Source organism: Embiotoca jacksoni, unplaced genomic scaffold (assembly GCF_022577435.1).
Source record: "Embiotoca jacksoni isolate LCO1_2020_lvr unplaced genomic scaffold, fEmbJac1.0.p SCAF_19, whole genome shotgun sequence".
NCBI lineage: Eukaryota > Metazoa > Chordata > Actinopteri > Embiotocidae > Embiotoca > Embiotoca jacksoni.
In genome coordinates, this window is record NW_027185329.1 from 10,091,051 (window position 1) to 10,107,545 (window position 16,495).

Consider the following 16,495-nt stretch of genomic DNA (forward strand, 5'->3'; position numbering starts at 1 on the left):
TTCACTCTCACTCTGGAGGGAAAATACTAAATTTGACTAACTAATCCGCAGCTGTAGGATGCAAGCATTCACAGAGGGATGGAGTACTGGATTATTTTATGGCAGAAAAACCTACATTTAAAACACTTGTATGTGCACGTGTGCATGTACATGATTTGTTTTTGTCCCCATGTGACCTCCTTTTTCTTGCTTATGCTGAGCGCATCTTCCGTAAACTGTAGCGGAAAAAGACGTGAGTTTTTTTTAGCAGAAAATTAAAATTAAAATTAAAATTAAAATTAAAATTAAAATTAAAATTAAAATTAAAATTAAAATTAAAATTAAAATTAAAATTAAAATGTTTGGTTTGACTGTGTAAACCAATGCTCAGATGAGGAGGCTCTAAACCCAACCTACAAACACAACCTTTATAGCAAAACGCTGGCTGCTTTCAACTGAATTCAGCCCTCTTTAAAAACACATATAAACATATATGAACAGAGAGGCACACATGTCACATGCCAATGTGTAAATATGGGTCTGCAAACAATAGATGACTGCACAGACACAGTAACTCAATGCATCTCGATGCATTTCTGCATCCTTCTAGTGTTTGAGATCATTATTCTCAACACAGTTTTACCTAAACTACTTTTTGATTAAGTGAAGTCTAGTTAATCAGATGAAAAGACTGCTTGCCTTTGAAGAGGCCCTACCTCCATTTATAGCAGCTGTTTGGAAGTTTATAACTGAAGTGATAAGCTACAGACGCGCAGGCAGACATTGACAGCAGCATTGAGATCCAGGCTCCATATCTTTCATAAACCGCCTCGTTAAAAGATGAATGAGTTTGCCGCGGTGCTTCATAAAAAAAGACGGGACCAGGTAAGACTGGCAAAGTTTACGGGGGCCAGTTGATTAGCTGACCCACTCGCGCATTAGATCGTCAATGTCAAGGACACACGGCCATGTTTGTCTGTGTGAATGATAATTATCACCATCCCGTCTGTGTTGGATTTACAATCCTCGTTGAAAATATCCGAGGTTGAAGGCCAAATCTGTCCGGCAGACCACTTACAGCTCCTGCTGTTTTCCCCGTTTTCAAAGTTCAATATTAGCACAAAACCACCAGAAGGCTGCAGCGTGTACATTAGCACTGAGTGTATTTGTTCTTTCGCCATTAATCAGAGCCATCCACACCACTGGCTAGCAGGAAGTGCTGCCTGAAAAACAGATAAGAAATGACCTCGAGTTTTGCCAGGTGGTGGAACAGCTCCTTCGATTTGATATTTTGACCCATGAAAGTTCACTTCAGTTCACCCAACACCGAGTAAACTACAAGAAATGTCTCAACTCACAGGGGAAGAGAGTGTTGGTTTTTGAACATTTTAGCCTCACCAAAGATGTTGAGGGAGCACTCCCATTAAAAGCAGCTTCTTTCTTTTTCAGGGAAAGGTTGAAAGTGCTGATCAATCACTTCCAGTGAGTAAAGGGGTCACCCTTTTCCTTTCATCCATTTCTCCCTTGGAGGAACCATTAAAAGAATGAGGAAGAAAGAGAGACAAGGGGGTAGAGAGAAAAGGGAGGGCGAGGTGGAAGAGGTGGAGGCATAGAAAATGCTAATCCTGGAGGAGCTTTTTTTCTCCCCCTGCTCTTCCTCACTCCCCTGTGTCTTATCCTCTCATGCAGAACACAGCGCTTAAGGAACTGATTAGAATGTATTCTGAAAGTGTGATGCATGAAGGAAGTGAGGAATATTGGGGGGAGAAAAATGTGCAGCGAACGAGTGGAAAGGCAAAAAAAAAAAAAAGGCTCATCGATTAATATTAATGCTGACATCTTTACTGTAACTCTGCTGGCTTATTAATGAGAGCAACGGCCTTCAGATTAGGAAGGAATTGGAGGAGTAAGGACTAATGCAGAGAGAGGCAGCGCTGGAGGAGATGCTGCATGTTGGAACGACGACAGGAGAGGATGAAGAGAAATGACTATGGAGTAAAATAGTGGGAGACGAGGAAAGAGGAGAGCGGACCTGAGGAGAGGTGATGTGAGAAAAGAAGGGGAGAAGATTTATCCCTTGTGGTTTCTAGTGATTAGAGAACATTTTATCAGGGCCCAGTCGCCAGGGCTTTAACCTTGAGCTGCCAGGAACAAACAAATGAGTTTTTAACCACATACACCATGCTTTAGATTTACTATACGCTCCTTCTCTCTCTCTCTCTCTCTCTCTCTCTCACACACACACACACACACATACACACTCTCCTTCTAAAGGTGAGCGCGTATTCAATATCCAGGGTCTGCCATAAGCTGCTAGTATAAAGTATCCACCCACTCTATGCCTCATCACCAGTATGGCTGTTGAAGAAAAGGTCTCATCTCTTCCTGCCATAAGAAGAATGAGCCCTCTGAACCCGAGCGAGCAACACACGGACAGAACATGCACAGACAACTCGCAATCAACCCGGCTGATCAATAACTCTGCTGACTCTCATCCTGCTGTCTTCATTTGACCTGCACAACCTAACCCTAATTATACGCCCCCATACCTCTCCACACACACACACACACACACACACACACACACACACACACACACACACACTTTTCCATTTATACTTCTCCCCACTGTCACCTGCACTCCATTTTAGTCAAGACCTTGCTGTTTAAATTCACCTTTCTCTCAACCCCTGCGAACGTGTCATGTTTTCCATCAGACCTGAAACCATCATCTGTCCAGCTTTCATAAACAGACAGCCTCGCCTGCGTTTCCATTTATTTAGCAACCAGCTGCAAGGCACAGCTGAGGTCAGAGGAGTGAATGGCCACCCGCTGACCGTGTCATCTAGTGCGTATTATTTCGCCTTGTAATCATTGGATTAATGTGTCAAAGAAAACAAGGCCAATAAATGGCTCATACTAATGTGGCAGCTGAACAGTTGAGCGATAGAGGCTGTGACCTGCAGCCAAAACAATCCAGACTCAATCTCTGCAGCGATCAGTGTGTGTCCACAACAGTTATGTGTCCAGATGAAGTGTCCTTCAGCCAGACTTTGACCCCTTACCCGACACACTCATTGTAATTCACTCTGCAGAGAAGCATCAGATCCTATGTGCTTAAACTACAAATGTACGTTTTTGTCAGCAGTTATAATGTGATACATTATTGATCGTCTTGAGGAAATCCCCCTCCAAGGACGGTAGGACTGTGGAATAAGACTCAAAACAGCATATCGTTCTGTAGAGAGCGCCTGAACCGTGTGCACCCTGCTGAAGAATGTGAAACCTCTTAATCCACCAGCACAGACGTTAAGTAATAAAATCCAGGACTGACCTAAAATATATGTTGTGGAAACACTCACCTTGACACTGGGTATCCTTCATGGCTGATTCAAAACCAGCTGAGCAGGTGCAGGCTCCGACAGGAACCATCCACTCCCCGTCTCCGTTGCAGTAAAGCTTCAGCGGCACAGACACCTCCAAGGCATTGGGGACGCAAGTTCCCGGTGCAATGACCAAGGATGTCGCCTCGGCCCCTGTTGCCGTCTCTGGGAAAACGGCAAAGTTGGCGATAGTGGTGGAGCACTTTTTGTAAAACACCCTCACTGAGATGAGCGACATGCAAGCACCAAGGTCCTGGAAGGCCAAATAGAACCCAGCCTTGGACAGAGGTCCGAAACTTCGGACTTTAGTGTTCACCCGTCCAGACTCGAGCATGGAGAAGCTCTCATCTGGGGCGATGGTGTCCACCTTCACATACGGGTTCTCCATCCAGAAGGGGCTGGTGGCTGTGGCTGAGTCCGAGTCAGACTCGTAGTAGAAGAGGTTGAAGGTCTCTTTGCAGGAACCGGGTATGTTGGGAATGCTGTTGCAGTCACGCACTGTGAATTTCATCTCCACATATACCCGCAGTACATCTTTTCGTGGGATGAAGTCACTACGTAGCCAGTTGTTCTGGTTGAGCTCTCGTACATTGCAGACTTGGTATGTCCGGATGGGGTTCATGGCATCATCGTAGCCGCTCACCTCTTCCCACTGAAAATAGAGTAGATAAGGAAGCAATTAGAGGCTGTAAGTATTTGTTGATATCTGTTGCAGTGTCTTTGTGTCAGATTTGTGCAATATACAGTACGCTCACCAATCTCTGCACACCTCGCACCGAACCTTGATAATCTACATCAGGTAACGTTGCTTAAAAATGAAGGAATAAAAGCAACAGGGCAGAGGTTCAGACCTAGAGAAAAAGCAGCGAAGCGAAACTGGGATTTTTTTTTTTTGGTGGAATTTACACTTCCATTCCCTCGCTTTTGCCATGATGCGCCTTTCATCTCTGATTAGTGTAGCGAAAAGCCAGGGACAAGGACTGCAGATTCATCACAATTACAGCCACCTGTCACCTCCTCGCCACAGAGCCACCACAGCATGTTTACCTCATATCTGTTTGGAAGTAGCAGCCACATTGCTTCACAACCAATTACGCTTCAATTATAGAGCAATGACTGCAACGTCCTCTAATAAAGGCAGGGGGAAAATGGAGCCGGTTAACCTTCATGCTTTTCTGTTTTACACTCCTCCACATCTTTCAGTGCTACTACAGTACCCAGGGGGTGAATTACTCGGGATAAAATGGGATTAAATTTTCTAAACTTTGATTACCAGCTTCATTAAATGAGTGCAAGCAAACTAGACTGTAAAAGCTTTGCTGCGAGACACTGTAATCTAATGTATTTTTCAATCTCGAATGAGGACACCACAATTAAATCATTTCACTTCAAACAGCAATTCCTGTGTGTATAATATATCTGTCTAAGTGTGTGTGTTTGCGCTGAGGGATCTGCTCCCCTTTCCCTTTCTATCAGACAAACATTTGAGTGCACGTAAGCCAAGACCTGACGTGTATTTGCATAGCACCTTTCAGATACAACAGTGACTCAAAGTGTTTTGCAAAAGGCATGGCAATGTTTAAAGAGCAATGGGGACAAAGGAATAACAGTTGTAGTGAAGTTTTACCTAAAACCTTTTGTACCCAACATGTGCTCGATCCATGAGATTCAACCTGTGACCTTTTGACTAAAGGATGGTCTCTGTAATCACTCACCTCCTGCATATCTAGAACAAAATTAAATGTCTATATACTCCTGGGACTAAAGTTTGCCTCAGAAGATTTGACTTTCTCCAAACTCTGGTAAATAGGCACCAATTTGCTCTTGGGAGCCAGTTGTTTCCTTCTGAGCTCTGAGCATCTTAATTAAGGCGGTGATATGGATGTGGTTGAGACAAGGCTATTTATCCAAGACCCTGGAGGCCACGAGGGAGAGCGAGGGAGAATGGGTGCAGCCTGGCTGTGGCATTAAAATGATGGCCCAACAGGAGCGAGGCCGAAGGAGGAAGCAACCAGAGGGAATCGATAATCACCAGCCAGGTCAATGGGATGGCTAAAAGCATGAAGTGTCAATGGGTATTTAGTTCAGTGTAATAAATCACCCTCCGCAAAAGAGGGATGAAGCCAAGTGTTTGTGGGTGTGTTTTTGTTTAAATGCGCCTGTGTGAGCCTGTCTGCCTGAGTTTGTACAAGCTCTTGTGTGTTTGTTGGAGTGTACATATGTGTAGGTGTGTGTCTGTTTGTGTGCGTGTGCATTTAGAGAAAGGTCACCCCCCCGAGACATGCACCAGTGGGCAAACAGTCTGAGTGCCTGCTTACCAAGCCCGAATGAATTAAGTAGGTCGTGTGAAAAAGGGTCAAGTTTCTTGGCATCGATTTCCAACAAGATGAATCATTATGCAAGATTGCCGATCCACTCCGTTTTCTTTGTGTCCTTTCCAATCAAAGCTTCAGATTGTACTTTCAGATGACAATGACCAATGTGTCTGTGATGCACTATCACTCACCCTGAAGGTCCAAAACTCCACTGGAAAAGCATGTTTTGCAATATGTTGGCAAAGCTCTTAATCTTCAGAACAAACTAAAGATCGTAGGCAGGAGTTCTTTAAACCAGCAGTAGAACCTTTGTCTCCCCCTTCAGGCAGTGAGAGAAACTACAAAAACCCTGTCAGCGCAAGCTCACACTGGAGGCTCCGCAGTAGCTGATAAACTGCTGCTGAGACTGTAACACGGTGGATAAATAGAATAAAAATGTCACAGTGACCAAAAATGTGAGTAGTTTTCTATTAGAATTTGAGCAATTCGGTGCGATAACATTTATAAAGTTCAGAAAAGCTGCTTGGTTGAATTATTCTATGACCATTCAAACTATCATTTGGCTAAACCAGAAGTTAGCCGTCTCGGTCGGAGCAAGTCTCTGGTGTACATCTCTTCTCATACACCAGATTTAAAAACTCTGTAAACAGTTAGAGTTCCCTCTAGTGATGACAGGCTAATTCAGCAGTGTGAACCCGTTTGGCTTGAGTGTAATGGATGTTTATTTACATGGAAAAAATCCTGCCATTTTCACAATTAGATTTGTTAAGTCTAGAAATGCTGTATGATTGAACTATTCTATCACCATTCAAGTTAGCATTTAGCTCAACTAGAAGTTTCACGGCTGGTGTGTGCATGCTCCTCCCATAAAATATGTCAAAAGAAATGTGAAATACAGAGTTTTATGTGGTAATGATACAGTAGGTTTAATCAGCATTGTGTGAACTTGTTTGGCTTGAATGTAATGGATGTTTATTTATATGGAAAAGCCCCTCACTGCAGCTTAAATACATTTTAATGGATGTTTTGATGCCTTTTTCTTCAACCAGAGAAAAACTAAAAGTGAACATTAACTGTTAGCCAGCTTGATAGCAACTTAGATAAACTATTATTTAAGATTTAACTGAAATACTGAAGTTCCAACAAGCTCAGTGCTACCAATTAGTTTGTTTGTTGTTAGTACAAATAAGCTCACCCAGGCTAATTTTAAGGACATTTTAGCTTGTTTGTGACATGTTTCAGCATGCTGGGGGTCTGTATAGTAGACAATAACAATAGTTATTATCTCCACAAGATAACTAACTCGGTGTATCGTTATCAGTGTTTGGTTGTGGAAAGCCCTGTGGCTGTCATTCCAGGTCTGAGGAGAAACCTGCTATAAGCTGGAATTCCCCCTTCGTCTCCCATCTGGTTTGGAACATAAATGATATGCTTTAAGCACAAATACACACACAATGCAGGGACACATTGTGAAAATTGGAAATCCAAATAGCAGGTTCACTTCGAGGTGTCGACACACACGCACGTGCACACGCACACACACACACACACACACACACACACACACACACACACACACACACACACACACACAAACCTGCATCATAAAGCGATGCCACAGGCTACACAGGCAGGCGCAGACAGTGGGACTGAGAAATCAGCTCTGTGTCTGAGTGCAGACAGAAAGATACATGTACACATACATACACATAACAGAACCATGTCATATGGTATGTGAAGAGGCCTCAGGACTTAAATACGCATCCTCTGTGTAGCTTTATGTCTGTATCGTGATGTGTTGTGCAACGCTGTGAGACAAGACAGAGATGCTGTTATTCAGACTTGGCCGGACAGCATCCCAGGGAGAATCTTTGGAGTCGGTCTATTTCTAATTTCTTCTCTTAGAAATTTAATTTTTTTCTCTCTCTCTCTCTCTCTTTTACACCGTGTCCTGGCTGCACGGACATTTCTCTGGATTTTTACTACTCTTCCCCTCCCTTCAAGCTTGCTCAGTGTGCTGCTTTGTTGGTCCTCTCAGACGCTGTTTCGGTTCGTCTTAAACACTCCCCCCCCTCCCCCAACAAAATCAGACTGCGTTGCTCCTATTGCAGGGTGACAAAAGCATACAAATAGAAACACAAACAATATAGTGCGCATAAAGACAGAAACAAGATAACAACGACCACTGATTGTTTTTCCGTTTTTGTGCAGGAAGAGAAAAATAAAGGGAAAGAAAACACAAAAGGTGGAAAGATAACTGAGGGAGGACAAGCACCGTTTGTGGCACATTCTGCTGCAGAACAAAAAAGCCCGGGGAGAAACTCCACTCTTTTGCTGGGTAATGTGGGAAATCGTGAGTGCAAAAGGCTCGCCACTGTATGTACGTCGCTTGAAAAGGAGCATCTGTTGCAGGTTCGGCTGGAAAAGAAACGGGGGCGTTTTTATGTTCCTGTGCCATGTCTGCCTGGAGCTGGTGGGAGCATCTTTTCTGTATTGTCACTTAACAAGAGGGAGGGGAGGCAGAGGGAGGCAGGGAAGATGGACGGATGGGAGGAGGGAATGGAGAAAGAGCAGAAAGAGGGCATGCCAGGCTGTGAGGGGGTTTGTCCTGCTGATTGTTTACAGCTGAGGTGGCTACTGTGTCTGCTTCCATTAGGTTTTTGTTACAAGGAAGTAAAGGAGGGCGGGCGACTTCGAACAGCTGGGGAGGAATCTCCCTGCAAGTGAGTCGGGATAAAAACAAAATATAAAAAAAAATGGGGTCCCATCTTTGAAAACACAAGGGCCAAGTCAGAGGACCACACAAAGGCGAGGGGAGGAGTGCTTGCGGTCTTTGAAGTATAGCTGAGGAGGGGTCCTGGCTCTTTCTGCTCCTCTTTAGCCCATTGTGGAGGCCACACGGGAAAGCACGATGAGGCTGTCACTGGCGCTTTGTGTGAGGTAGATTTGGGTGTCCGGACGTGCAGCGGGTCAACGCCGAGAAATATTTCAGCGTTTAAAAGGTTACTTCATGAGGAAACTGACACTTTTCACATGTTTTAAGTGCAGTGAGGCAGGAGGGGAGAGGAACATCTGTGACTGGGTGTGGCGGTGAAATTGGTTTGCAGTGGATCTTTTTCTGCTCACTAAAAAGCGCATCCTGATGAATGTTAAAACACATCCTGAAGGGTGATTTGCTGCCGGCCCACATATGAGCACAGCGGAGCTCAGCAACCTTTTTTGTTTTCCTCTTTTTTGACACCTGTGTCTCAATTCATGAATCTGTCTTGCTTATAATAATCACACACGCAGGCACACAATCACACACACACACACACACACAATGGCCAATAAACTCACCCCGGTCTCTGGGTGCGCAGTCCAAGCTAATTCCGTCGTGGCCCACTTTGTGTCCATCAACGTCTCTGTAAACGGAGGCAGAGAGAAAACAAGTAGGTCAGACAGAGAGGAACAGGGTGACAGAGGACATCAATAGAACTTTCAATAGTTTTACAACAATGTCATAAAACTTGTAAAAGGATCCGAGGAAGCGATAAGAGGCTTTGACCAAAGCTGCTCTCAGATAACTGGGTGAATAACTCAACAGAAAGGACGTGCTCAGACCGCCGGTCTGTTCATTCAGACAAAAAAGTACTGTACGTGTCTGTGTGTGTGTGTGTGTGTGTGTGTGTGTGTGTGTGTGTGTGTGTGTGTGTGTGTGTGTGTGAGAGATAGCGGGTGAGTGAGGCCGAGATCAAGGTGGGCGATCGGTGACAGTTTGTGTGACATTTTATTGTGGCTCCTCATTTGGCTAATTGGTCTCAATTAGTCACCAGCTTTAACAAGGGAAAGGAACCAACGGCAAGTTTCACTGAGAAGCAGTTCCATTTCCCATAGGGCACCGCGAGACACACACACACACACACACACACACACACACACACACACACACACACGCACACACACACACACACACAGAGTGAGCAACATGTTCAACTCCACAAGATATAAAACCCAACAGAAGGCCTGAATGGAGAGGGGGGGTAATAAAGTTAGGTGTCACAAAAGAGGAGCTCTTGAGCGGAACAGAGGTCAGTACGCTTCAATTGGATTCACTTTGTGTCAATACTTGAATGCGTACACACACTAAGTCCACCTCACTGTTACACCTATCCCCTGGCACACGGAGAGGAACACACACTCAAAAGACTCAAACACAAAATGGTGGACAGGGATCTCTCTTGCTACACCCTTTATTCTCCCCTGCACGTTCCTCTCTCTTGTTTCTATGCCAGCTCTGAGAGCAGGAAAGGAAGACTATAAATGTTGAGTCGTTTTACTACCTGGCGCTCAAGGCGTAGCATGCAGCCACCATTATTATCTCAACCGCTGTGCTGTTCGACAAGATAGTAAAAGATGATGAAAGAAAACAGCGCAACCAGACGAAGAGATCGCTCTGTCCCTGGTCATTGAAGGAAGCCCAAGATGTTGCAGTCCAGTTCACTGCTTCCCGAGCAACTCTCAGTTTGTCTCTGCCTGCCTCTGTCTTTCTCTTAAGGCTAGGGTACAAAACAAATGAGTTAACCCAAAGATTTTACCATCCCTTCTCCAAATACCTGCTGTCCCCACTGCTACAGTCAGGAGTGATGAATGCAACCAACCTCCAGCCCACTTGAGAATTGTGTCTATCTCTGTGGAGATGACACGCTCCTGCAGCTGGGGATTCCCGCTGTACTGAGTGACACTGTCTCTGACATGTGCACGGGCCTGTTACACTAGTAAAAAAACAAAAACATCACGTCCAAGAGAGTACCAGCCAAAGGGGGATATCTTCCCAACCGAAAAACACGTACAATCAAATTTCAGATGTAACTGAGGCTTGTTGCCCTCGAGGAAAATGGTCTGAAAGTGTCACTGCGAGCCTGCTGAGAGGACTGTCTGCCTGGGAGTGGCTCTGGGATGAAGTGAATATCGTGTACTCGCAGCCTTTGTCACAAAGTTCTTCCTCCCCCTGTCTCTGTCTCCAGTATTCTCTCCGTGACGAAAGTGTTAATGCTTTAAAACCAATCATGAATAGAATCTGTTTTTTGCCGAGAGCTCTGTTTGCAACCAGGAGCCGCCATGTTTGTCACTCGAGCAAACACGAGCCTGCTAGTGTTCTCGTTTCAGAAAGTGTGTCAGTGCGTATGAGCTGCAGGACTTCCCCTGACTCATACTGTGACAGTGTGCGATTTGGGACTTGTTACTGACAGCTTACGCAAGGCAGGTGAGCTGGTGTGGTGGGAATGATACACCTCCGCTGTCTGGTCCTTATTATTACAACTAGGCCGTGTGTGCCGTGCCGGCTTGCCATTAGAGCTGAGCTGGCGTAAAATGACAACACAGCGAAACACAATGACAGACGGGGAGAGAGCAGGAGAGGAAAGATCGAGAACCGCCGAGCAGAAAGAGGTGATATGCAAAGCGCAAAGCACACACACACACACACACACACACACACACACACACACACACACACACACACACACACACACACACACACACACACGCACGCACCTGTGTCGTCTGAGTCAGTGATTTAAACAGTAGATCATTCGGGAGTGCATGCGTGACCCCTCCTTTCTCAATGCATCTGCATTGTTTAACCTTACCGGGACTGTGTGTGTGCATGACTCTGTGTTTTTGTGTGTATGTGTGTGTGTCAAAGGGCAATTGTGTGTGTGTGTGTGTGTGTGTGTGTGTGTGTGTGTGTGTGTGTGTGTGTGTGTGTGTGTGTGTGTGTGTGTGTGTGTGTGTGTGTGTGTGTGTGTGTGTGTTTGTGCATGTGTATTTGGTGCAAAGCCCTGTATTGTGCCCAAAGTGGAGCACCAATCCTGAGTCAATGGGCCAAAGCAAAAGCACTGGATGACCCCAACCTAACCCAGCCGCTCCCTCTGTCAGTGTGTTTGTGTGCACATGTACTGTAGATATGTGTACAGTGAGGCATCTGTGTCAATAACACACCAGGTAATACAAGTATATTGCAATATTAAAAACTGAATAGAAAACACAAAACAAGACAACCCAGAGAACAAAGTGTGATATGTCCCCACACGAAGCAACTGTTTTCAACTGCAAACCAACAGACCTATGCTCTAGAGACGGTAGAGGACAAGAGTTAGACAGATTAAAGAGAGAAAGGGTTTTTTGTTTTTGTTTTTTAAGCAAATGGCTGCTGATAGCCTTTAAGACAATTGGCAGCTTGCCTCATGGGCCAGGGTGAGAGAGAAAAAAATAAATGGAAAGAAAACCAGAAGGACAAGTTTGGGGAGAAACAGACCCTCCCCTGTACACAGAAAGTGTTCTCGTTTGTGTTTTAGCTCGCTTCACCCATTCGTATCCTGGAAGAGGAAAAGGAGAGAGGGAAAGATTGGACGTTGGAGAAATCAGGCAAATAAACATGCAAATTTGTTGCATGTGTTGTAAAACACAGTCACAGGTTGAGCATGAAGGGTGCTGATGTGGAAGGATCAGGACACTGTTTAATCACGCTCTCTTTTCTTTCTCATCATCCCTGCGAAAGGATGGACCTAGTTGCTCATCTCCTTATTTTCATCTATCCTCTGTTTATCCCACACTTTCACGAAGTTCTTTCTCTCTTCTTTCCACCAGAAACGTCTGGCTGATCTTTATATCTGCGCTCTTGTTTTCACATTGTGATGGATGTGACGTGCAGCGTACGCGGGACTGTTTTTCAACCTCCTACGGCATACGAAAACTATTCAATTAGCGAGTCACTGTTCTAGTAACCTGAGGATCGTTTTCGTAAATTGTTTTTTATCATAGAGGTCAAATGCACTCTGGATTATCATAACAACTGTTGGCGGGGGGGAGAATGGAAGTGACATTTGTTTTCTCTGCGTGCTCTGATTGTGTGAGAAAAATCGCAGAAACACAAACAGACTTGGAGAGATCATACACTGGCAAAAAAAATGCTTACATGCACACGTACACACACACACACACACACACACACACACACACACACACACACACACACACACACACACACACACACACACATGCATGTAAAGCCAACCCCCACACTCTAATCCTGTAATGACAGGGCAAGCCTAATAACAGGGGAGGGCACTGAAGCATTCGTCCCAATGGCCGCATCCAACACACACACACACACACACACACACACACACACACACACACACACACACACACACACACACACACACACACACACACACACACACACACACACAGCTTTACTAGACTCTTAAAATATTTCTTTGTTCAAACAAGCAGACTTCTTAAAAGAAAGAAAAAAAGAGAATGGCCGAAGGAGGAAAAGGGGAGGAAAGGCTATTATTGAGAGAGAGGAATGTTCAGTCATTTCATGGTCGCAGGGAGAAGACAGGTGAGGGATTTAAGCTTTGTTAGCACGACAACTTAAGATACTGTGTGTCTCGGCAGCCTCTGCAATATGAGTGTTAAAAACATGCAGAGTAATGTTTGAAATGTTAAACAAATGTTTTCTTCTTGATCTGATAGCTTCCTGTTTGCCAGGTTTTCTGCTGTAAGTGCAACACAAAATGTCTTTTCCTCAGGCATGTATTAATGAAACATGATGAAAGCAGGATTTATTTTTTTTTGTCCTGCCAAAAAAAAAAAAGTAATGAGGAAAAAATAATACTAACTTCAAATCCCCTAATGACTCCTTCTCTAAAACCTTTCCCTTCAGGCTTCTCCACTAGTTAATTATCTTCTCCCCACCTCTTCTGTGAGTCGCTTTTGTTGTGCTCTTCCACGGTCAAACAGACCAAGCACATGGCAACCTGGCATGGGGCTGCCACTCCATTAAAATACTATGCCGTCTGCTTGCCAAACACTTGAGCCTCTGTTTAGCCACAGAAACAGTGAAATGTGTCAACACTGAGAGAGAGGACCCCACGCTCAACTTATTAGCGCTATTAGCCTGATTGCTTTGTGAGCTATCTTTGTTGGCTCCACTTTTGTCATCCAGTGTGAGGCGGAGGAAGAGGGGGAAAAAAAAAATCAAAATAAATAAAAGAGAGCAGGAGGAGAGATCCTATTCAAATTCAAATTGTCCGAGCAGTCTTTTTGCCTTTGTGCTGGGCCAGAGGGCGATGATTAGGAGAAGTCCCCTCCATTTTATTGTAACACCTCCCCATCACCCCCCCCCCCCCCCACACACACACACACACACACACACACACACACACACTCAGACCCACACACTCACAGTCACAGTAATTGGCTGCTGCGACATGGACAAGCCCAGGAGTTGATTCCTCTGTGGAATTCCTGAACGGACTCCCCTCCCATGACAACCCCTCCCCATTAGCACACACACACACACACACACACACACACACACACACACACACACACACACACACACACACTTCATCTCGCTACCACTCACTGTCAGTCATCCGACAATGCCTGTCACACAAGAGGTTTGGCCCTGAGTGTGTGTGTGTGTGTGTGTGTGTGTGTGTGTGTGTGTGTGTGTGTGTGTGTGTGTGTGTGCCAACAGGGTAACGCCGTAGTTATGTAGTAAATAAGCTCTCCTAACTTTCTGTCTCCCTTTCCTGTCTCTGATTTCCTCTTATTTATTTAATAATTCATAATTTCTTCCTCCGGACTCTTGTATCACCTCTCCCACTGGAGAAGTCTAATTAAATCAAGTCTTTGCCCTCTGAATTTGTCACTGGGAGTGCCCTGTGTTATTTCCCCCTCATCAAAAGATACCTACTGGCTGAATACTTTTTGGATTTTGAACAGCGGATTTTGGACAGTGTGACGGTTTTATTTGTGTGTGTGTGTGTGTCTGCTAAGCCCATCGTGTATCCAGAAGCAGCTCTTGCCGATGACGCTGTGACTTTGTGATAAATAAACAAAAACAAACAACAATGTTCTTTTGTGTTGGAGGCTTTGAGGGAGCAGAGTTCAGCGAAGCAGTAAAAAGAAGGAGGTCTGATCGCAGCAAGGAAGACGCTGTGAGCCAGTGCAGCTGCTTTTTGAAATTACATATATATGTGTGTGTGTGTGTGTGTGTGTGTGTGTGTGTGTGTGTGTGTGTGTGTGTGTGTGTGTGTGTGTGTGTGTGTGTGTGTGTCTCTGCGACCAAGGAGGGGTATTACCTCTTTCAAGGGCTCATGAAGTCTAGTCTAGTTCCTGTACTGCTGATGGAATGGGCTTCTTTGTCTTTACCCCCCTCCTTCTTCTCTCTGTTTCTCACCCCCTCACCCCCCCCCCCTGTCTTTCTATCATCTCTCTCTCTCTCTCTCTCTCTTCACCCCCCCCCCCCCCCCCCCCAATCCCCCCTCTACTCTCCTAATCACAAAGCACAGAGGTTCTGATGAACAGGTAGCCCTCAGGGCAGCTGTCTACAAAACCAGGTGTGCCTCTGTGTGTGTGTGTGTGATTACATGTGAGTCACCATGTGTGTGTCTGAATAAGTGCATGAACATATGTGTGTAAGGCTCCAGAAGCCACCTTTTCGCTAGAATAAGTATGATTATCCTGTGGCTGTTTGAGTCACAGATGTTTGCGTCATTGGAAGTTGTTTCTGCTTCTGTTTACTTTTACCTTTATATCCCTTATAATGTTGAACAGAAAAGAAACTAGCCTTTTATTGTTTAACTCTATAACTATAATGGGTGTATAAAGGTGTGTAAAAGATGGACAAAGGGTTTTCACTCTAAGTCAGATGTCAATTTCCTAGACTTTCACTTACTAAAAGTTGAATTTCCATTACCTATAACCTAAAACAGTCCACTTTGTGCTGATCAGACAAAATCCGGCATCAGTATTTTATTTTCTAGCAACTTCTGAATTAACTCAAACTCCTTAAATGGGAACAAAATGAAGTAACAACTAAAGTTTCTCCGAGCAGTGATGGGGGCAGCATGCTTCTTATTGTTGGCTGTGAAGTTCTCCCTCTCCCACATTTTAATAGATCGATGGTAGTTTTTACAAACTTTACATCTGGCTTTTCTGTCGTCTACTCATTCGATCTTCTAAGTTGTTTTGTAGCCAAAGCTCTTGAAATGTTTATTTTCCTGCATGTTTTCCTTCGTTAGCAGCTACACAAAAGAAAACACGTATTGACTGAAGTGACTGTTGAGGAGTGGGAAGGAGATAAAACCACTTACAGGTTAAATAACACTACATAGAAAAATACCTTTGGAAAAATGTTAGCATGCTACAAACAAAATTCCCTGATATTTAGGACATGGCTCAAAAAAAAAAAAAATACCCTGACTTTCCATGTCTGGAATATACTTTTTATAATTCCATGATATTCCAGAAATTCCACGACCAGTGGGAGCTCAGTAGACACTCACAAACTACAGTTTCCCCCCCACAGTGCTTTCCCCTGCCCTCTCATTGTGTGTGTGTGTGTGTGTGTGTGTGTGTGTGTGTGTGTGTGTGTGTGTGTGTGTGTGTGTGTGTGTGTGTGTGTGTGTGTGTGTGTGCGTGTGCTTGTGTGAACGTACACACTCTCTCCCTTCTTTGCCTTGACTTCCAAGTTAATATCCCGACCCAGCCTGAGACCCAGCATTCACAGCAGCCTGCATTGTCTCATGGTTTCATTGAAAGGCTCAGTGTTGGGCTGCTATTGAAGAAGTGGCAGTCCCTTCATCAGCAGTACTGACAGCATAACACGTACACACTCAAACATGCACGCTCACAGTTGGGGGTTAGCCATTAGCACTTGTTTTATTGGCTGACATAAGCACTTCAGATCGCCTTGAAAATCCAATTCCGGGAAGGTTTAGTGTGAGTTCTGTGTGTGTGTTGTGTGTGTATGCATTT

The 16,495-nt window shown here is 44.6% G+C and overlaps 1 protein-coding gene across 12 annotated transcripts in view; it reads right to left on the reverse strand.

Moving 5' to 3' along the window:
• Positions 1-16,495, reverse strand: part of LOC138200603 (ephrin type-B receptor 3-like) — a 61,937-nt gene that overhangs the window by 22,557 nt on the left and 22,885 nt on the right. For all 12 annotated transcript variants that reach the window (XM_069153429.1, XM_069153425.1, XM_069153422.1 and 9 more), the window contains exons 2-3: positions 9,017-9,081; positions 3,342-4,014 (exon numbers count right to left, since the gene is read on the reverse strand). In XM_069153429.1, the coding sequence (XP_069009530.1) occupies positions 3,342-4,014; positions 9,017-9,081 (738 nt within the window). The remainder of the gene's footprint in view (positions 1-3,341; positions 4,015-9,016; positions 9,082-16,495) is intronic.